Source organism: Protomyctophum bolini (assembly GCF_963924005.1).
Source record: "Protomyctophum bolini genome assembly, chromosome: 8".
In the NCBI taxonomy this organism is placed as follows: domain Eukaryota; kingdom Metazoa; phylum Chordata; class Actinopteri; order Myctophiformes; family Myctophidae; genus Protomyctophum; species Protomyctophum bolini.
Window position 1 is genome coordinate 5,680,873 of NC_137869.1, and position 23,206 is coordinate 5,704,078.

General features: G+C 46.7%; 3 protein-coding genes across 3 annotated transcripts in view; all 3 read left to right on the top strand.

The window, feature by feature from the left end:
* camsap2a (calmodulin regulated spectrin-associated protein family, member 2a) overlaps positions 1–23,206 on the top strand; it is a 95,408-nt gene that overhangs the window by 66,743 nt on the left and 5,459 nt on the right. Inside the window, exons 7-14 of the mRNA XM_080770226.1 lie at positions 2,722–2,818; positions 3,714–3,810; positions 4,649–4,680; positions 5,517–5,586; positions 6,404–8,426; positions 18,029–18,165; positions 18,687–18,946; positions 21,067–21,163. Coding sequence (XP_080626352.1) covers positions 2,722–2,818; positions 3,714–3,810; positions 4,649–4,680; positions 5,517–5,586; positions 6,404–8,426; positions 18,029–18,165; positions 18,687–18,946; positions 21,067–21,163 — 2,813 coding nt within the window. The remainder of the gene's footprint in view (positions 1–2,721; positions 2,819–3,713; positions 3,811–4,648; positions 4,681–5,516; positions 5,587–6,403; positions 8,427–18,028; positions 18,166–18,686; positions 18,947–21,066; positions 21,164–23,206) is intronic.
* On the top strand, positions 10,176–10,586 carry LOC308319976 (ubiquitin-like FUBI-ribosomal protein eS30 fusion protein; the record flags this gene model as incomplete). Its single annotated transcript, XM_080770229.1, has 1 exon — positions 10,176–10,586. The coding sequence occupies one exon, from the start codon at positions 10,176–10,178 to the stop codon at positions 10,584–10,586; it is 411 nt and encodes a 136-aa protein (XP_080626355.1).
* On the top strand, positions 13,445–13,846 carry LOC308319977 (ubiquitin-like FUBI-ribosomal protein eS30 fusion protein; the record flags this gene model as incomplete). Its single annotated transcript, XM_080770230.1, has 1 exon — positions 13,445–13,846. One exon carries the CDS (start codon positions 13,445–13,447, stop codon positions 13,844–13,846), a length of 402 nt encoding a protein of 133 aa, XP_080626356.1.

The window sequence follows — 23,206 nt, forward strand, 5'->3', positions numbered from 1 at the left end:
GCTGTAGGGCTGAAGTGGTAAATGTATGTTTTAGTTATAATAATCCAAATGTAAAAAGTAACTAGATTTCAAATAAATTTAGAAAGCAAAGAATATTTGGCCTCATGAGATGTAGTGGAATACAAGCAAAAGTATTGAAAATATGAAAGACTCGAGTAAAGTAAATTTACCTCAAAAGTGAGGTATGGTACTTGAGTAAATGGACTTAGTTAATAGTTACTGTCCACGACTGGCGGTAATGCAAATCCCCCCGACATTTAATTCCAGGCTGGGTGGAGGGTCGTCATCGGGCAGCCAATCAGAGGAGGCCGTTGAGTGACCTTCAGTGATTTGTTTGCTCTAAGCCGGAACAGTTGTGATTAATAATGCCACCGTTATTATGTGAAGCGGTAGATTAATCCAGCTAACATGGTCATTCTAATTATTGGGACCAAAACACAGTGTCCTATAAATGAAAAAGAAACATGAACAAGAACATGAAGGTGGTGGTTTCATTTTACACTCTCTCAAGAGTTAAATTATTGTTACACATCTGCATTGCTTCATTTACAAGAAGTCTATACGATGCAATGTTTTCCCTGTTATCTCTCCTAATGGTACCAACATCAATACAGAATGGAATTGTGGACAAAATCTTGTCCAACGACAACAAAATATTCGTTAAATATTCGGCTAAATCCGTGGCTCAAATACCCAATATACTACTGTAGATAAAGTGCGCCTCGGGGCACAGGTCTCCACCAGGGCAGGTCAGGTTGTGGCCTCCTGGTGGCGCTATAATAGGACAGGTCTCCACCAGGGCAGGTCAGGTTGTGGCCTCCTGTTATAACAGGCCAATGTGAAAAGGGTGCCATTTTTTCTTACGCCTTGGATGGCAATTGGATGATTTGATGCATTTTGTTCCAAAAACCTGTTGGTGGCGCTATATCAGGCCAATGTGAAAAGGGTGGGATATATTCCTCAGCCTAGTAGGAAATTCGGTGAAATATTTCATGTAAACTGCACGCTGCGTTCATGATTCGAGGCATTTTGTTCCAAAAATGTGTTTTGCCAAAATCCACATGTTGGTGGCATGTTGTGAGGCTTTTTGTTAAAAACGGGCCAATCCTGCAAACTTTGTAAGCCAATGTTAGCCAATTAGGATGGAATATGAAATATCGGACAGATCCAGCTTGAACACATGCCTATAGAGATAGTGTGTGACGATTTGCAGGATTTTTGGACATAATCTGGAGGAGTAATATAAAAAGAAATGTTTTTCAATAGTCTGCCTCCTGGTGGCGCTATAACAGGCCGTTCTGGAAAATGTGGGGCAGAGGTTCATCGTTGGCATCCAGGGAGTGTGTGTGTGTGTGTGTGTGTGTGTGTGTGTGTGTGTGTGTGTGTGTGTGTGTGTGTGTGTGTGCGCGCAAAATTTGGCATCGCCCGGATTAACGGTGCCGAGATTAGCTAGTGTACACAGACAGACGGACACACACACACACACACACACACACACACACACACACACACGGTCGAACGGAGTGCAAAACATACTCTCTCCCCAATCCTTCGGCCTGGTGGAGACAATAATGGTTCATGATGTGAAAAAGGGTTGAGAAGAACCAGTGCTCTAGAGGTCACAGGAGTGGCCCAGATGTCCCCACTGAACCGTGGGTTTATTGACCGCTCTCCCCTCCCTCAACCACCACCTTCCAGGTGCCCTTGGCTTGTACTGACTGCTCTGTGGCCAGCTAAACCATATACAACTGAGTACTGTCTGTGTACTGGGCAGATCCCAGGTGTGATCGTCTGTCACTGTGTGAAGCAGAGGGTACTTTCTGAAAAAGAGCATTTTGCTCTCAGCTAATCTACTGTGGACAAAAAAACTAAACATTTAAAAGCTTGCTTTGTAAATTTGAAAAGCTTGGGCTATAAGAAACGTATGGTTTACTGAAGCAACGTGTTGTACTTACTGAAGTATAGAATAATGTACTTTACTTTACATCTTCAATGTGGAAATGTTAAGGTCATGACCTAGACAAATGGCCACTTTTTTTTTTAGAGTGCTTTGGTAGTCTACTTAGTTAGTAGATTGTTAGTTTGATTATTACTGTACACTATATTCCATGCTATTGCCAAACTCCTGTTGATTGTACATGTAAATGCTACAGTATTGTATCATTGGAAGCCAACTGGTTCTTCTCTATGGACAAAGGTGAAAAGAATAGCTCCCTTGTAGTCTTGCTGTTGGATCATATCTCACTTAAATATGTGAAGAGCACAGATAATGAGAGACAGTGAGATTGGTCAATTATTTATAGACATGCTGCTGGCACACATGGGAGATGCCTTTAGCCATTTGTTTCACTCTGAGAGGTAACAGAGACACCTAGTGGGGGGATAGGTGCACTGCCTATGTGTACCTGCTTACTCCGTTGTTGATAAGGGCATCAGGGACAAGATATTTGGGGTGGGGCGCCCGCCCGCGCGTGTGTGGTGGGGTTACAGCTTGATGAGATGTCGCTGCTTCCATCCTCTATCCCCTATTGAAAGTGGTTAAACAACATGGCACTAAACCCTAGACTGCTCAATGCTCATCTACAACAGATGTTATATATTCAGATGTGACATTACAACGACAGTGATATTTATCTAAAAACAATCAGATTTGTTTTTGGTTTTTTTGTATTGTATTGCATTGAATTGATTATTTGATTGGTCTTGTTACTCTTTTCCCAGAATAACTACCTGGTCTTCATGGCTGAGCTGTTCTGGTGGTTTGAGGTGGTGAAGCCATCGTTTGTAAAACCAAGAATTCTGCACATCCAAGGCTCAGGTAAGGTTCACATGTTCAATTCTTCATAGTCATACTGTAGTCGTATAGTAATAACAGAAGCAATGTTGATACTAGTTTTGGTAGTAGAAGTGACAGTAGGACTCGCACTCACACATTTTCATTAATGCATTTATACAATCTAAGTAGGGCTGCACGATATGGACAAAAATTCATATCACGATATATATGGCAGATATCTCAATATCGATACGATACGATATATCGTGCAGCAACATATTTTCTTAATGGGCGTGGCTAGCGATTCAGGGCTGGAGCCAGGCTACAACAGGACAGAGGGACAAACGGAGTGATGGTTTATTTTCCGAGGGGCACAGGCTAAAACAGAGGGCTGGCTTTAGAAGTGGACGATATATCGATATGTCGACGATTTATCTATATCGCGATACCGTTGCCTTTTTGCGATACTGATATTGTGCATGTTCATACCTCGATAACGATACGATAACGATATATTGTGCAGCCCTAAATCTAAGTACTAATATTATATTGTTGCTGTCAGGCAGAAACCTGACTTCACCATAAGAGTGTCACACAAAAGTAGTGAAAATAGCCCCTACATCTACAAGCTCCCAACGCGTTTGCGATGTGACATGTTGTGAGCTTTTATATCGGCCATTTTGACTATTTTAAGATGCTTTTAAAATAATAATAAAACAAGGAATGGTTTTGGACATACAATTTTTTTCCACCCAACAGCAACAATATCAGTAAAAAAAAAAGCAGGTGTAATATTGTTCTGGTGTATTCAGAACATACTCATGGGACTTCTGTAATATTGTTCTGGTGTATTCAGAACATACTCATGGGACTTCTGTAATATTGTTCTGGTGTATTCAGAACATACTCATGGGACTTCTGTGTTGATTGATCTCAGAGCCATCATCGTTGTTGAAGAGCTTGCCAGCCGTTCCCATCTCCAAGGTTGTCAAGAGGAGCTTCATGGAGAGATCTCCCAGTCCAGAGCGACCCAGGTATGGAGACGCAAGCGGGAGGCGGCCTTTTTTCCGACAGCATTCTAGCCGACGGGGCAACGATCCGATCCGCAGCGGGGGGACATTCGCTGCGATGCGAAAAAGTGATGGTCCGACATGCGCTGCTCCCGTGCTTGCGGTTAGGGTTAGGTTAGGATTGAGGTTTCGGATCAATATGCTGTCGGAAAAAAGACCTGCACCCGACGCAAGCTCATGTTCTCAGCTAAACCCAAGCCTTCAAAATGCTTCAAAGACTGTCTATACTACAGTACTTACACTGATTATCAACCTCGGGTCCGGGTGGGACCACCAGTAGACCAAATGGACCCTTATACGGCTTGGTAACTCTGTGGTTGTGCAAACGGAACCATGGACTCCTACCTACTCTGATAGTTTACGAATGGAACCTAATGGGTCCATTTGAACACTATCAGTTAAAGGTATATTCAGTGATTTCACTCAAAAAACCTTAGGTTTCGTTTTTGGCTGGGACCTACTGTAAGCCTTTCATCCAATCAGGATAGAGAGCCAAAAACGAAACCTAAGGTTTTTTGACCCCCCCAGGGGTTAACTGGGAATTATGGTCAGCACACTCTATAGTAGAGAGGATTATCACACCAAAACAAAAAAAATAAGTGATATTTGAATTAAGTGAAATCACTGAATATACCTTTAAATGAACACTGCACATTTTACAATGTAGTTTGGGCTCCCACAGCCTGGGAAATTCAAAAGGTTGAGAATCACTGATTTACTTTACTTTTAATTGTATAATACATTGTTGCATTGTCTCTCTCTCTCTCTCTCTCTCTCTCTCTCTCTCGCTCTCTCTCTCTAGTTTGCCCCTTCGACCCCCACCTCGGAACTCAGGTGAGATCCTTGCTGTTTTTGTTTATTTCGTCCCCTAAATTGCAGTACAGATCTTCTAACCAACCTGTAGGAGTTGCTAATGCTATTGCAGTGGGCAGAAAAAAAAGCACCCTCTCCCTCCTGACTTCCCTCTGCAAATACGGCCAATATAAATATGTCCCAGCTTTCCAGAAGGTGGCATACTGTATACCAGTTTTCTGGGTTAGGGCTCGTTTGATTGAATACTGTCAAGCCAATCAAATATAACCGGAAAAGGAAATGCATTGGGCGTGTCACCTTCTGGCAACGCGGGACTCACTGTGGCCCCTTTTCCACCGGTTGGTTCCCAATGGGAACCGGTTCAGTTCTTTTTGGTTCTTAGTCCATGAGCCAGAGCTCCAAAATTGAAACGTTAATTATGAATTGAGTGGGCAAAACCATACCTATATTAGATTGTTATCACCATTAAACTTCCCCAATTGAGTACTTGCACGAAGACAATGATTTATATTGTATTACAAATTTTACATTTTTAAATATGCAAATGAGGCATTATGTAGGAAAATATGCAAAATAATCGAAAATATGAAAAAGCTACTACTGTGGAAGGGTTATCATTAATTTACTTGTATTGATCCTATAAACAATTTAATATAGGGTATAGTTTGCCCACCAATTTTGGAGCTCTGGCTCATGGACTAAAAACCAAAAAGAACTGAACCGGTTCCCACTGGGAACCAACCGGTGGAAAAGGGGTCAGAGAGAACTGTGTTCCTTTGGGGAACCCGGGCCAAGATGGAGGTTCTGTTGGGTTTCCAATGCAAACGTTAAATGTATTCATTCTGTTCTGAATCTAGGCGAAATCAAGAGATCAACCTCTATGTCTTTTGTGGATGGCAACCTTGGAACCTGGCCCAAAGAGAAGAGGTTTGTGACTTTGTGTCTATACATCTCAGTATATCCGAGGTAGCGTGGTTGGTGCCCAGTGTAAAGTTGGTCAGGAACTGCCAATCTGATGCCCATATATAGGCAATGTTACCATACGAATAATTATGGAGAATCTTGTAGTCCAAAACAACCGATGCGACCGATATGCCATATTTGCCCATATAGGGGCATATATTGAGGACAGCTGTTATCTCCAAGTGTGGGCATACAAGGAACAAGGACAGACAGATACAGATATCTCCATATATGGGCATGAAACAGATACAATGAGATGGGTACAACGGGTATACAGTATTGCATTCCCAGCTTGGATCGTTCCCGATGTACATTGTTCCCGGCGTAGTCCTTCTATAAATGTCACTATTTTCTGCATGTTGTGTATCTGTCTTTTGCGTATCCGGAGAAGCTTCCAACTGATAGATTTCAAACTCGGCTAGAAACATATTTAAAGAGTATATACAATAACAAATATTGTGGAAGAAACGTGCAAGAAACTTAATAAAAGACCATAAAAAGACAACACAAAACATTAAAAAAAGTAACAGTAAAAAGAAAGTCTGAAAAAAGCGTGCCTTTTAAGTAGTGATTTTAAAAATAGAATATTGAATTTGCTAGTATGATCATTCAGGTCATTCCGAAGTGTACGTGTAGTCCGTTGTGATTATAAAGATCAGCATTTAACAGATTACTATAGAAGAGTTTCCTTGAGCAGGATAGTGAACGGCTACCTGCAGCCTCATTGTGCTTTTGAAAACTCTTAAACTGATTATAATGATGTTCTGGTTTGTTTCCCCAGATCCGGGCCTTACGGCGTTTCCTTCGACATCCCCTTTGACAAAGACGACGTGCCCTCGGCCCGCGGCATGGTCCGGTCCGCCAGCACCGACGACGGCCTGGGCTTCACCGTGCACCAGGTCCTGCCGCGCGGCGTGAAGCGCAACCTGTCCTTCCAGCCGGTCAACGGCCGCAGCGTGGGCATCGAGGAGGATGACAGCCTGGCGGCCACCGAGACGCCGGCCCCGCCGCCGGACAGGGCCTACCTCAACGGGCACGGGAACGTCCTCCTCGCCCCCGCCACCACCGCCACGCCCTCCGTGGAGGAGGCGCTCCAGATCATCCACAGCCCCGCAGGAGGAAGCCCCGGCAACGGCTTCTTCCTGCACAGCCAGAGCCGGGAGGCCGGCGTGGGAGCCGGCCCCGACCCGCTGTCGGAGTCGGACTCCAGAGCGAGCACCACGGAGGTGGACACGGGCGTCCACCTGCGGACGGAGGACATGCTGGACGAGGACTCGTCGCTGAAGGACTGCTCCACCAACATGGAGCTGGACATGGACTCGCCCAGCGGCCCCGGTCCCTGTCCCAGTGGGCCGGGGCAGTCGCCGGGGGGCTCGGTGAAGATGACCAGCTTCGCCGAGCAGAAAATGAAGAAGCTCGTTCCTCCGCCGTCGGACTCGGGGCGGGGCAGCAGCAGCGGGGCCGGCAGCTCCCTGAAGACCACCCCGGAGGGCTCTGAGCTGGGGCTCCCGCTGTCCGTCTCCTGGGCCCCGACGCCCGAGCACAGTCCTCTGCACCAGCAGGCCGCCGCGCCCGTCGCCACCGCCCGAACGCCACCCACCCCCGTGCAGCTTCCGCCGAATGACCCCGCCCAGGTCATGGCCACCGAGATGGTGCACCTGAGGATGCGGCTGGAGGAGAAACGGAAAGCCATCGAAGCGCAAAAGAAGAAGGTGGAGGCGGCGTTCACGAGGCACCGCCAGAAGATGGGCCGCTCGGCCTTCCTCACCGTGGTCAAGAGGAAGGGCGACGGGGCGTCCAGCGGGACGGAGGAGGAGGGGGGGAAGGCCGTGGAGGAGGGCCCGGCGGGGAGTCCCAACGTCACCGTCCGACCAGGGGGGCGGAGCAAGGCGGACACGCCCGACGGGGCGGAGCAAGGCAGCGCCGGCTCCCGTTGGCTGAAGTCGCCCGGGGCGACGGAGGGGGGCGGGCCGAGCGCCGGCCAGCAGACGGAGCTGGACCTCGCCGAGTACACGCGCTCCATCGAGAAGCTCAACCACTCGCTGGCGTTCCTGCAGACGGAGATGCAGCGGCTGGCCCAGCAGCAGGAGGTCATCATGGCGATGCGGGAGAAGCAGCAGCAGCAGGCGTGGGTCATCCCCACGGCCGGCGCCAGCCCTTCCTCGTTTGGCCGAGGCGCCAACGTCACGCGCTCCTCCGGACCGTCGTCCCCCGCCGACTCCCCTCGCGCCGACCACCGCTCGCCGACCAACATCAAGCGCAAGTCGGCGTCCTTCCACTCGCGCACGCCTCGCACCCCCCGTCCCAACGAGCTGAAACTGACGCCCTACAACCGAGTCCTCACCGCGCCCCAGTCTGTGGACAGCATCCCCCGGCTGCGCAGGTTCTCGCCCTGCCAGCCCCTGAACGCAGCCTTCGTCTACATGGGGGAGAAACGTGCCGGCCCAGAGACCACAGCGCCCGCCGGAGACTCGCCACCGACCTCTCCTGTCGGAGACGCTCAGACGGACGCTCAAGGCCAGTCCGAGACGGACAGAATTGAGACGGGCGACGAAGGCGAGGGGAAGTCGGACCTCAAGCCCACCCTGGACTCGTCCGTCTCCGAGGTCCTGTCCCACCCCGTGACGGAGACCTTCAGTGTCACGCCCACGGAAGGTCCTCCCCAGCCGGGGACCAAGAGCAACCTGATCGAGGTTCCCCTGTTCGTGGGCGAGGCCTCGGAGAAGCAGCTGGAAGAACGGCAGCAGAGTGGCGTTGAAGACCTGGACGATGACCAGAAGCAGAGCTGCGGCTTCTTCTTCAAGGTACGTAATATAATACGCCTGTGGACGGAAACGCTGTGTCTTTCATTCAATAAGGACACTGTTGTTGGTGTTGATGTTGTTGTAGTACCGATGTATATATTTTTCCTTTTATGATTTTTTTTTAATTTATTTTTTTAAGATTTTTTTTTGCGGCTTACGACTTTTATTGGTTTTTTGAAGGGACAGACAGTAGGCTGACAGGAAACGGGAGAGAGATGGGGGGGGGGGGGGAGACATGCAGTAAAGGCCGTGTCGGGCTCGGGAGTCGAACCCGCGGCACACTGCGACTGGATTACCAGTCGGGTGCCCAGACGGTTACGCCACCGCCTGGGCCCTTTTATGATTTATTTGGGGGATTTTATGTCTTCATTGATAGGACAGTGACATGCAGCAAAGGTAATCGGGATTGGAACCTGCGACACGCTTTCAGGCTTTGCAGCCCCCTTGTAGTATTAATATCTATTGAAATGAGTGAAACTCGTGCTTGGGGTGACATTGAATGTATGTTGGAATTTGGTATATTCAGAATGCTTAAAATGTATCTGTACGTCTGTCTGTCTGTGTGTAATCCACATAACTGGAGAACCGTTCGCCCCACCGACTTGAAATTCAACACACACGTTCCACACCACCACAGGGGGTGCAGTGCCCGGTGTCGAGTCGGTCGGACCCACGGTTGTCCAGAACCGCCCCAAAAAGGCCTCTGCCCGGGCTCTGGACCGGGCCCCTGCAGCCCAGGGACCATATATGGAGCTGGCCTGTTCTGACATCATTCTGACGTCTGCATATAGACTCCATATTTTGGCATGCCTGACAAAGAACTCCATATATGGGCATAAAAAGGGACACAGACATAATAACTGGGTGGGGGCATGCATTTCGAACTTGCATCGTTCCAAGTAGGCCAGTGCCCAATGGGCACCGCTCTAGAGGCTCTCTGGACAGGGCCCCTGCCCTGGCTCTGGACAGGGCCCCTGCCCTGGCTCTGGACAGGGCCCAAATTAGCAGATTGATCACACCTCATCACCCCTAGATCGCCATATATGGAGCTGGCCTGTTATGATATATCATCACTATGGTCAGTATGGTGTGCTGACGTCTGCATAGACGCCATATTTGTGCATGCCTGACAAAGAACTCCATATATGGGCATAAAAGGGAGGGGCTAGTGCTCAAAAAGCGTTTTACAGAAATGCCAATTAATTTAGATGGACTGCACATGCCTTTTTTTTTTTTGAGTGGTGCAACCACTCCTACAACCAGCAATGTCCGTGTATGTACCTGTTTGTGTACCTGTTTGTGTACCTGAATGAGCACGAGTATGTGACTTATTAATAGCAGTAGGGGGCGCCAGAAACAGAGAGAGGTGTAGTGCTGTGTCTCTAATGAGAGAGAGAGAGAGAGAGGGGGGGGGGGGGGGGGGGGGGGGGGGGGGGGATTGCACCACTCAGTTCACACGTGTGTGATTTTTGCTGTTGCCGTGGTTACCCGATACTTCTGTTGAGATGGTTTCCAACGTTGAGTGCGTAGTCTGACATCATGCAGCTCCATATTTGGGCATGTCTGAACCAGTATTCCATATTTGGGCATGATTGACTCGTCGTGATGTCATCATGATGCCGAAAGTGTCCTACAGTGCATATAAGCAGCCGCAACCCATCTATCTTCCTCACACATAATTATTAAGTTGGCTTTAAGCTTGTTCATAGTTTAGGCAACCGGAACGCTATAGCACAGCAAAACGTCAAGATGCAGCTCTTTCTACACGGCCAGAACACCCACACCCTGGAGGTGAGCGGAGAGGAGACCGTCGGAGACATCAAGGCCCGTGTCCAGGCTCTGGAGGGTCTCCTGGTGGACGAGCAGGTGCTGCTGCTGGCCGGCTCCCCGCTGGAAGACGACCGCCTCCTGGCGTCCTGCGGCGTCTCTGAGCACTGCACCCTGGAGGTGACCGCCAGGGTGCTCGGAGGAGGAGGCAAGGTCCACGGCTCTCTGGCCCGCGCCGGCAAGGTGAAGGGACTGACCCCCCATGTGGAGAAGACGGAGAAGAAGAAGAGGAAGACCGGCCGCGCCAGGCAGCGCATCAAGTACAACAGGCGCTTTGTGAATGTGGTGCCCAGCTTCGGCGGCAAGAAGAAGGGCCCCAACTCCAACTCCTAAGTGATGATGGCTGAGAGAAGAAGAAGGGCCCCAACTCCAACTCCTAAGTGATGATGGCTGGGAGAAGAAGGGCCCCAACTCCAACTCCTAAGTGATGATGGCTGGGAGAAGAAGGGCCCCAACTCCAACTCCTAAGTGATGATGGCTGAGAGAAGAAGCTTAACCAATCTAGTCCAGTTTTTACTGGACCTAGACGTTATCCTCGTGTTCAGAAGAATAACCAAATAAAAACAACAACCAAATATATCAAAAACACAAAGATGAGACAGATGGGAGCGACAAGAGGGCGGGTTGTTACAGACGAGAGAGGAGAGAAGAGCTCACACACTTTCTTTTTGTGGTTGCACGATAAAAAAAAAAAGTACAATGTTGGCGCTATTTCTGGTCATCCAGGATCAGCCAGGTCCAGTCCAAGACAAACTCCATGAGTTGGTGGGGAACAGACAGACCCGTATGCGTTGGCAAGGTCCAGCCACACAACATGCAGGTCACCTCTCTCTCTTGTCGCCCTTTGGATCTGCTCCTGTGCTCCCATATTACTGCAGCGTATTCCACGCACCCTGGGAGGGTCTGTGAACTGTCTGTCTGTGTGTCTTTGATCCCAGTTATTCCCATATATGGAGATCCCTGATGACAACTGTATGCCTATATTTGGGCATATCGCTAGGACCCTCGGTTCTAGACAACTGGATCTCCATTATGCCTATATATGGGCGTATCAGTGTTTCCGGTTTGATCCTCTCTCTGGGAGAAAAAAATACATATCTTCTGAAACTAATGACGGCAGGCATGTGCAGAGGGAAGGGGGGGGGGGCTAGGGGGGCTTGAGCACCTGCCCTTTTTTAGAGAGTGCCTTTTACCTAAAAAAGAAAAAGAAGAAAAAAAAGTTTATTTTTTATTTTTTATTTTTTTTGAGGGAAAGGGCAAAAAAAAAAAAAGTTTATTTTATTTTATTTCTTTTGCCACATAAGGGCATGTGGTGGGGGGGTGATGTGGGGGGCCAATAGGGGCTTATGTGGGGGCAAATAAGGGCTTGTGGGGGGGGGGGCAATAGGGGCTTATGTGCGGGGCCAATAAGAGCTTGTGTGGGGGCCAAAAAGGGCTTATGTGGAGGGCCAATAAGGGCTTATGTGGAGGGCCAATAAGGGCTTATGTGGAGGGCCAATAAGGGCTTGTGTGGGGGGAAATAAGGGCTTATGTGGGGGGGCAATAAGTGCCATTGGCCCTTCAAGACAAACATTTGACAAGTAATGATAATTATTCCACTATCATAATGAATTATCTTTTATTGCGCTGGCTGCCATCAGTCAGTTTTAGTTTCAGACTAATGAAAACATATTGCTTATTTTACTGTCCAATGACATGAAATGCCGCGATTTGCACGGCCCTTGCCGTGTTTAGGGTGGCGGTATTTTTGCGAACGCAGTGAGCACTTACTATGGACCTAGCAGATCATGTCTGTCTGTCTGTGTGTGTGTCCGTGTGTCCCCCCTTTGTGCCCATATATGGAGCTGGTGTCCGTGTGTCACGCTTTTGTGCCCATATATGGAGCTGCTTTGGGGACTCCTTATATGGTTATGGCTGAGTCATGGTGACAACTTAAATATGTACGAGCTGCGTTCGCTTCCCGCGTTTGCGCGTCTTACTGGTAATATAGGTTCAGTTGGTTAAAGGGTACACTTAACCATGTATTAACCAGGTATTTTAATATAGGTTCAGTTGGTTAAAGGGTACACTTATCCATGCTCGGTTATTTGACGTTATTTGCTGGTCGTCCAGGATCAGTCGGGACCTCCATGGCTTTCTGTAGACACTCAAAGCCAGGATATATTTCTACTTTCAAAAAAGAGATTTCAACCTCCCTACTACTTTGTACTACTAGTACTTTGCAGAGGAAAATATGTACAAAATGTATTTATGCAAATGTTATGCACATTTATAATAATTATTAAAATAATAATTATAAATTAATAATTTACATTTGGGGGATATCTTTCACAATAATAAATAAAACATGTTCTAGACCTGGGGTCTGCAACCTTCTCTTTTTTAATTAAATTAAATTAAATTTCTAAATAGTCAGTGTGCCATGTCAACATTCATTTCAATGATACCACATTACAAATTCCAACATATTTTGATTGTCCACGAATATAACCTTTCTTTTAAAATACTTTCTTTCACATTGTTATAATCATTCGACTGAGCAATGACACACAATATGTTCCAGACTCCCTCCCCAGTGAAAGTTATGTGTGTTTTAATGAATGTAGAATTATGTGCAGCATGTAATTTACATACAAATGTGAGGGTCTTCACTTATTTGAAAAAATATATAAACACCTACAGTATGCCAGTGTGCCAGTGATCACCCTCCTATGTGCCAATGTTGGCACCGGTGCCAAAGGTTGCCTACCCCTGTTCTAGACATTCTAATGATCACAACAACAAAAAAGGAAAAATATATACCGGTATATATATATATATTACAGGCATTTTACTTAACTTTTTCAGGGTTAAAGGTCAAAGTTTAAACATTGAGTCCAGGATTACATTAGACCAGTAAGACGTGCAAACGCGGGAAGCGAACGCAGCTCGTACATATTTAAGTTGTCACCATGACTCAGCCATAACCATATAAGGAGTCCCCAAAGCAGCTCCATATATGGGCACAAAAGCGTGACACACGGACACCAGCTTACAAAATCGTGGGATAAAATATAAAATGACTGACTTGTTGTGATGTCATCATGATGCCGAAAGCATCCTATATAAGCAACCGCAACCTATCAGTCTCACGCATACCTACAAGTAGTTTGATCTATAATTCTGACAATACGCCACTAGCAAACCTGAAGATGCAGCTCTTTCTACACGGCCAGAACACCCACACCCTGGAGGTGAGCGGAGAGGAGACCGTCGGAGACATCAAGGCCCGTGTCCAGGCTCTGGAGGGTCTCCTGGTGGACGAGCAGGTGCTGCTGCTGGCCGGCTCCCCGCTGGAAGACGACCGCCTCCTGGCGTCCTGCGGCGTCTCTGAGCACTGCACCCTGGAGGTGACCGCCAGGGTGCTCGGAGGCAAGGTCCACGGCTCTCTGGCCCGCGCCGGCAAGGTGAAGGGACAGACCCCCAAGGTGGAGAAGACGGAGAAGAAGAAGAGGAAGACCGGTCGCGCCAAGCGTCGCATTCAGTACAACAGGCGCTTCTTGAATGAGGTGCCCAGCTTCGGCAAGAAGAAGGGCCCCAACTCCAACTCTTAAGTGTGTTTTGATTGGCTGAGCGAAGAAGCTTAACCATCCCAACATCCTTTCCGCTTTTACTGGACCTCCTGTACAGATGAATAACGAAAAATAAACAAAAAAACAACAAAAGACGAGACAGACGGGAGATGGAAGAAGGGCTTGTTACAGACCGTCAGTAGGTTAGTGAAGAGAGAGGGTCAAAGGTGAGAGAGTCCCCAACCACACCATGGAGCATATAGTTTCACGGACGACCCAGAGAACGCTCTAACCCAGAACACCTCTTTGTGCCACAACCTCCTCTGGGAACTTCCACTGCTACAACTTCAGACCTCTCCCGTTATCCACCAAATGAAGATGGAGCTACAGGCTTGCTGCCACCGCACCACATGCCCTGGGCTGAACCCAGCCTACCTCTGACTGTGGACAAAGAGAAGGAAGACTCTGCCAAGGGGCGCGGGGGGCAGAGGCCAGCAAATGCCCACACACACACACACACACTAAGGCTGTCCCCAAACATTCGGGGTTCGAACCTTCACTCGTTAGGGTTGGCACTCGAATCTTAATTTAATGATGGGCTTGAACCATTCAGGTTTTCTTTTTTTTTTCCTTTTTTTTTTTACTCGAAAATATTTCTCGGCGAGAATGCGATATGCATAATAAGAGTACTATAAGTAGACTTAGAAATACAACTAGTGTTGACTCATCATTACATGTGGCTCTTATTTTGAAGAGGATGTTATGCACAGGAAGTCCGTTTCAGTTGAAAACAAGCTACTATGACACTTTCCCAAAGTTACGTGCTCCCAGTGCCGAGGTTCGGAGCTTGAAGGTTATTTTTCAAATTAATTAGAAACGAATGGTTCGAAGGTTCGCTCAAACATTCCTGCCGAAGGTTCAAGTCCTAAAAACAGGGCTAGGGTACAGCCTTAACAAACACACTCATGCACAGTGTAGGAAACTTCAGATTGATCACACTCAGGCATTGTTCATGGCATTGTTCATGAGATGTATGAGTAAATGTACCAGTAAGACGCGCAAACGCGGGAAGCGATCGCAGCTCGTACATATTTGGGTTTTGGACGTATAGCTGCTTTGGGGACTCCTTATATGGTTATGGCTGAGTCATGGTGACACAAATCACTCAGCTCCATATATGGGCACAAAAGCGGGACAGACACACAGACAGACACACAGACAGACAGACATGATCTGCTAGGTCTCATAGTAAGTGCTCATTGCATTCGCAATGAACAGTCTGAGTAGAATGGGAGTCTGCGTGTACGCCTTTGAAATGTGTGTGCCGGAGAAGGTCACCTTCCTACTACCTTTACTCAGAGTGCCAGAACGCTGCTACTGCAAAGTCAACAGTGGGGGATGAAGCCAAGTGAGACACCACAGAACAAAAAACTATAGCTACTACTCCATGCACAACCTCATTGAGGCTTATCGATCGAGTCCTCCTTTGACCTTTTGCGAGCAAGTGCTAGAGGACAGGCATGCATCAGAGTAACGTGTTTATGTGAAGGCCACCATAAAAACCACAGGCCAAGAAGGCCATAATGGGCGGGGAGGCTTGGCTTCATCTGTCGCAGAGGGCAGCAGGTCCAGGACGAAGCAAGAAAGAGAAAGGATCTCAGGGTCTCATTTCCCTGCAGCATCACAGCAGCCGCTCACATCACAGAAACTCCTCCATCAGCTTCACAGATCTAGCCTGCTTCCTATACGTACCGTACCACCTCAGCTGAGCCAACCACCCACTCAGCACTTTTCTTCCCTTATAAAGAGTCAAAACGTCTGGCAGAAAATTAAGCACAGGAAAGTTCAATTAAAGGTCTGCTAAGAGGATTTAAACTCAAGAAAGCCTATAGCCCAGCCTGGCTTGTTTCCATTGTGATCCCATTGTGGTCCTTCATACTCAATTCATCAATACAACAGTACCAGATAACTGCCAAATAACTGCTGTCACGACTACAGACATTCAACATGCCCCCAAAAAGCAGTGTTCCATTTCAGTGACATCGCTCCTTTAGTTCAGCCGATGTTTTGTGTTTACAAAGAAATTGCTGTTATTTTCGGTTACATGACATGATGAATGGGGTCTGGAAGTCGGCCGACTGAGTGAGGACAGCGTCCTCCTTCCAATGTGTGTTGTCGCAAGGCTAGCGCGCTGGCTAAACTCTATGCTTTGATCTAGGTCAGAAAACTGGGGCTGTAGTGAATAATTCAGAACACAGCTGCGGAGAGAAGCAGGGGTGATTTAGATGTTGAATGGAGTTGTGTGGGTGGTTAAGGTCTATGGAGTGCAAGGAATGTTCACAAGCTTCACATGAAATCGTAATTATACATGACGATAGATGTGTTGTGATTAGTGTTGGAATTAGTCGTCTGCTGTAACCCGGGCCAGACTTAATACTACTAAAAGCATGAATCATATGTGCCACTGGCAAGATAGACAAAATAAGATCACTCTTGTGTAGCCTATAAAACTGTGGGTCCTCGAAATTAAAAGGTTTGAGAATCACTGCACTACATATATCCCACTCAGAGGCTGCAATGCAAGACAAACAGATTGTATTATAGCCTAGGTCTAAACCACATTTTTGGAATGGGTTCTAGTTTAGTTTGTCAGTACATTTTGTAGTGCTTGTAACATAAAGTTTATAGGTACCGGAATACAATTTGTTTTTAGAAAATAAGCACATTTCTGTCTGAAAAGGCCTTGTTGTTGTGATAGTAATAGAACAAGTCAAGTAAATATGTATAATCTAAGTAATAATTTGTATTACTCTTAAGGATAAAGGGGTAACTCGTCCAACACTGCTCATGTCATAGTGCAGAATCATAGTCCCAATAAACTGCCCAGTTCCTTCTAAGAAAAAAAACTACAGTCGATTTATTTTCGTGTTTCCTACAGTCCACGGTCATATAATACAAGGCCTGCACATTGGAAATCAACCACAGTTTTATATTTCCATATAGGTGTACCGTCGTGCATCCCACTGGATCATAAGATGATTAATAATTAAAGTATTGCAAAAGTCTACCATCCTCCACTCTACAGTATGTGAGGCCCCGTTGTCTAGTATGTACCATAGTGTGTTACTATGTTACACTGTACAGTGTACAGTACTATGTACAGTCCTAAGAAACGATCCACACTCGTTTTGAACTTATGAAAGGTTACCGCAGCAGCAGCAGTCAAATGAACGGACGTTTCAGCCCCCCAGGCCTTCCTTCATCATCAGCGTTCTGAAAGTGCTGATGAGGACCTGAGGGGCCGTAAAACACATCCGTCCATGTGCGCGTCCTTGTACTGTACTTACTGCCTGTACAGTACTGTACTAGTCTGTATGCATTGTGTCTGCTGTGCGTACCTTCCTGAGAATAATCTCTTCTTCCAACTCTCACTTTATAATCTGTGGCCTTTCATTTATTTGAACCGTGTCATTCTTGTTGCATTGTGTTAGCTCATTCATGTTCTCGCAAAGATGATGATGATGTTGATGCTGATTCATAGTATACAGTAACTAGGATGGTTCTCGTTGGGGAACGCATGCCCCTCGGTAATGAAAGAATACTTTGTGCCCGTTGTCAGAGTGCAGTACCCGTTATCGTATAGTACTACAGTATGACATCAGTCGGTCAGTACTACAGTATGACATCATATGTATGACATCATAGATCTCCATATATGGGCATAAAAGTGACAAACGGGCAGAAAGCCACACAGAAACAGAGATACTGTACCGACGTGTACCGTACCAGACAGATTTTGCAAAAGAAAGGAAAACGCAAAGTTTGTGTGCGTTATAGATCAAATTAAATCAAACTTTATGCATAGAGCACATTTTGAAACAATCAGCATTGACCACAGTGCTGTACAGAGTCTGTCTGTCTGTCTGTCTGTCTGTCTGTCTGTCTGTCTGTCTGTCTGTCTGACTGACTGACTGACTGACTGACTGACTGACTGACTGACTGACTGTCTTCACTTCGCTTTTTTACTTGGCACTGCAATGCTTTTTTTTTAAACTTTTGTTTCATGACGAGATACGGTGACACACTGACTGTAATGGACACTTAATTTGTTTTTACATTCGTTTAACGTCGCTTTGTATTGCTGATGCTTCTTGTTTTGTTTTGTTTTGTTTTGTTTTGCCTGGTTTTTGCTGTACACATTTTCATACTCTGTCTGTCTGTCAGGAGGATGGGAAGGCTGAAGACAACATGGCGCAGAAGAGGGCGGCTCTCCTGGAGAAGAGGATGAGGAGAGAGAAGGACAACCAGCTGAGGAAGGTGCAGCAGGAGGCCGAGCTGGGACAGAAGAAGGAGGAGACTCGGTATGTCCACGTCCGTCTGTCTGTCTGTCTGTCTGTCTGTCACCACCAAGCTGTGCCCGCCACAGCGTGGCTCAGAAATAAATAACCCATTTTTGGTGGGAACCCTTTCTTGGTGTTGGCATTATGTTATGCTTTAGCTATTGAAAAATAGCTACAAGCTCATAGATCTAGATCTACAAGCTCATAGCGCGCCACCGAGTGGCGCGCTACGAGCTTGTAGGTCTGCTATTTTTTAAATAATCGTGAAAATATGGAGGATTTAGACTCCATATTTAGACTCCAGATTAAAAATGTTGAGGTCAGGCCTAAATGGGATAATGGTCCTTGATATGAAAAGGGTTGTAAACCACTGCCCTATACTCTAAACACTGCCCTCTACTGTTCAGAGCGAACCACTGCCCTATACTCTAAACACTGCCCTCTACTGTTCAGAGTGAACCACTGCCCTTTACTCTAAACACTGCCCTCTACTGTTCAGAGCGAACCACTGCACCTCTAAACCACTGCCCTCTCCTCTCCAGAGCGAAGGCAGAGGAGGACCGTCTGAGGAAGGAGGAGGACAAGGCCCGCCGGGAGTTCATCAAGCAGGAGTACCTGAGGAGGAAGCAGCTGAAGCTGATGGAGGAGGCGGGGCCCCGCGCCCCCGGGGCACCGGCGGCGGAGCGCGGCGGTGGCGGCGGGGCCAAGCCCCGGAGGGGCCGGCCCAAGTCCATCCACCGGGAGCACGGTGGCGGCGGCGTGGACTCGCCCAACAAGACGCCCGTCAGAGCCACCGCCGCAGGTAACCATGGAGACAGCGGCGTCTCTCCCAGTGGTGGGAAGAGTCCTTCGTTTGGGTTTTTTTATTATCTAAAAGTGTCAATGCTGCAATGTAATAATAATAATAATAATAAAACTTTATTTGTATAGCACCTTTCATGACATGAAATGCAGCTCAAAGTGCTTTACAGAAAAATGGAGAATAAAAGAAAAGCAAGGCAACAACATTAAAAACAACCAGTAATGCAATACAGTGAGGACATAAAAAATAAAAAATAAAAGATCAATTAAAAGCAATGTTGTAGAAGTGGGTCTTGAGCTGAGCTTTAAAAATGTCTACAGAGGCTGCCTGACGAAGGTACAGTGGGAGCTTGTTCCATGCCGACGGCCCGTAGAAGTAAAGTAAAAGAATTTTAAAATCAATCCTAAAAACAACCGGAAGCCAGTGCAGTGATGCCAAAACTGGAGTAATATGTTCTCTCATCTTAGTTCTAGTTAAAACTCTGGCTGCTGCATTTTGGACAAGTTGTAATCTGTCAGTTGTTTTCTTAGGCAGTCCTGAAAAAAGTGCATTGCAGTAGTCAAGCCGAGAAAAAACAAAGGCTTGGATTTGGATTAGCGTTTTTGCATCGTCCAAGGACAAATAGGCTCTGATTCGTGCAATATTTCTAAGGTGAAAAAAGGCAATCTTGTAGAAATACTATGTAAGTAAGTAAGTAAGTAAAAAGTCCGGAATTCAAAATGCACTCGAGTAGAAGTACAATAGTATTGGCATCAAAGTATACTTAAAGTACAAAAAGTAAAAGTACTGGCCCATTTTGCAAGTTTCAATAGGGCTGAAGTGGTTAATGTATGTTTTAAAATAATAATAATAATGAAAATATCTACAAAGTAACTAGTAACTATAAGATTTTCAAATAGTTGTAGTGGAGTAAAAAGTACAACATTTGCCTCTGAGATTGAGTGGAGTAAAAAGTAAAAAGACGGAAAATTGGAAATACTCAAAATTGTACTTGAGTAAACTTTACACCAAAATGGACTTCTTGGTGTACTTTACACCACTGGTCTCTCCTGTGACCCCAAGGACCGGACGGAGGGAGGGGGATGGGGGGGGGGGGGCTATGGTCATCCAGTGGCGGAAGGTTCTTATAACGGCAGTGGGTACATGCAGCCACGCCCCCAGCCACGCCCCCCCCCCCCCCCCCCCCCCCAGCGGTGGAAAAAAAACAAGTTTTGTTTTTTCGGTTGGTACTTTATTTACAGTTTGTTAATGAACAGTGTTTCAGTTCACAACGAAGAACACATTAAATTGTTTCAGCAACATTTCAACATGATCAATGATAAACAGTAAAGCAGTCGCTTTGTGGCGGTCGCTTATTGACGTACCATGACCACTGGGGAAGGGAAATTTCAGCGGACAGTGGGTGCATATACTGCATATTGATTTATTTTGCCAAAATGCCAGTGGGTTCATTTGCGCCTCTGAACCCACGGAGTTGACGCCACTGTGGTCATCTGTCATCCCATGTGTCGGTGTCTCTCCATCTGTCTGCCACCGCCAAGCTATGCCCGCTGGTGCCAGCTAGTGATCTTTGTGCCACCTGACCCACTGACTGAGCGTAGCTGTAGCTTCTTAAATTTTTTTGGTGTTAATTAACCAACCTAAAAAAAAAATATCTGTATTGATCTGTATTTCTCTGTCCGACGTGAAATCACTTTGGCTAATTTGTGCTTGTAATGAGTGGTATTATGTGCATCGATTTGAATATGGAAAACCACTAGTTTTTACGTGAAATGGATGGAAAAGAAACGGAAAAGAGCAATCAATGCAGCATCAAAGTACATGCGTGTGTTTGTGTCAATATGTATTCCTGGCATATTGTATGTAGCCGTGCACATGTGAGAATATGTGAGAATATGCGCACGCGTGCGTGCGTGCGTGCGTGCGTGCGTGCGTGCATCTATGTCGCTAACTTGAATTCATCCCATCACCACCAAAGCTGCATTGCTCTTTTACAACTCGGGCACAATAATGTGCGACAGAAAGACTTGTGTTGTGCTCATCCGTGGTGTGGTGTGTGTTGTGTCGTGTTGTGACTGTGCTGTCCCGTGCCACGCCACGTCTCACCCTCTCACCTCTAGGTTCACGCCAACGTGTCTTTTCAGCCTCCAGCCTGTCCCTGGCCTCCCTGACCTTGGGAGACAACGACAGCGTCCACTCCGAGAAGAGAGCGCCACGGTGAGAGACCTACTGTACTAACCACTTAACACATTTTGGGGCGGGAACCCCTTTCGGTGTAAGAAATTATGCTATGCTTTAGCTATTGAAAAATAGCAGATCTACAAGCTCGTAGCGCGCCACCGAGTGGCGCGCTACGAGGTTGTAGGTCTGCTATTTTTGAAAAATCGAAGAACAACTGACAGAAACATAGCTTTTTCAGAAAAGAAAAAGAAAAAGAAAAGACATTTTTAGAATCTGATCTCAGGTCAAAATGGCTTAAACCCCAAGTGGAGGGGAGGGAGTGTGTGGGTGGGGTGGCGGGGGGGGGGGGGGGGGGGGGAGTGTAGCCTAAAATATAAAACCTTGAAATATCATGAATAGGCAGTTAGATCTCTTCTGGGAAAAAACATATACAATGAGTTGGCATTGTGATGACGTCTTGTGGACGAAGTTATGCAAGGCTCAAACAAGAAGAAGAAAAAAACATTAGACAAGGTTTCAGATCTATAATGCTAAGCTAGGATGACATTTCAGCCAAGATTCTCAGACAAAGATCACAAGGTAATACCTGCTGATCCACGCTTAAACTCATCTGGGAGAATAATTATGGGATCGATGTGATTTTATTTGAAGTCTTTTAGTGCTGGTTCTTGTATTTAATAAAGACTGAGAACTGGTGAAGGGAATCCCCAAATGTGTGATCCCCTGTTTCGTTTGTTCAGCACATACAGCAGTTGTGATATGTTTCCTAAATTATGAAGGCAGATTTAATGTATCAATGTATTATGTTTGCGTATGTGAACTTTACTACAGGCTCTCCTCCTGACTAACACCTGTCTTAAGGTCCTATAACATTTGCTCTCCTTTAAACTCCCATGTATTTATTTTTTATTTATTATCTTTTTTCTTCCGCCTCATTCTGTCTCTGTCTTTCTGTTTCGGGGCTGTCAGGAGTGCTAGCTTAGCCTCTGGCAGTCTCAGTCTCTTCCACTTTCTGAGCTCTCCTAAACGGAGAAAGAGAAGGTCAGTTTTTCACACGACCCGACCCAACCCAACCCGACCCAACTCCCAAGGCACTTACTTCACGCTTTTCCTAAAACCTCCACTTTAGGATTTGCATTATTGGAAATGTGATGTATGTATGTATTAAGTGCTTTGCAGTGGCCTCATTGCAGTGTATTAAGCTTTGTATTGAACTATAGAACGCTGCTGTCAATACAAAATTATGCTGTGAAGACAGGATTAGCTTCCTTTCTTTCTTGTTTGTTGTCGTTGCTTTTCTTAGTTGCGTACACGTCTGGACTACAAGTGACACAAATTAAAAAGCATCTTCTTTGAGTCACATGGGTTCTGCTTCCTGCGTCACACATTAAGGCTCCGAGTGCTCAGCGTTGTCTATTTATGAGAAAAACATCATTTTGAATCAATCAGGCAAAGAGCCAAGTACGGTAGTCCCCGCAGTAAACTGTAATCCACATTTTGTGTGAATAAAACATAATTTTGACCTACAGTACAGCATCTGTACGGTAGAGTATGTTAATGCAATGCAATGTACAGTAACGCAATGTAATGGTGGTGACACATACTCTCACTTCCTGAGTGCACCACAGCACCCACCACCCACCAGACAGCACCATCTGACCACCTCACTGTCCCTCATGCTGTGTGCACCACACCACCCACCAGACAGCACCATCTGACCACCTCACTGTCCCTGCTGTGTGCACCACACCACACCACCCACCAGACAGCACCATCTGACCACCTCACTGTCCCTCATGCTGTGTGCACCACACCACCCACCAGACAGCACCATCTGACCACCTCACTGTCCCTGCTGTGTGCACCACACCACACCACCAGACAGCACCATCTGACCACCTCACTGTCCCTGCTGTGTGCACCACACCACCACACCAGACAGCACCATCTGACCACCTCACTGTCCCTGCAGCTTATTGCAAGCTTAACATCGCTGTTCATAATGACCTGGGATGCCGCCAAGGTTCCAGAGACTTCATGCCACCACATGCTGCTGCTAGATGGATGGCTGGGCGGATG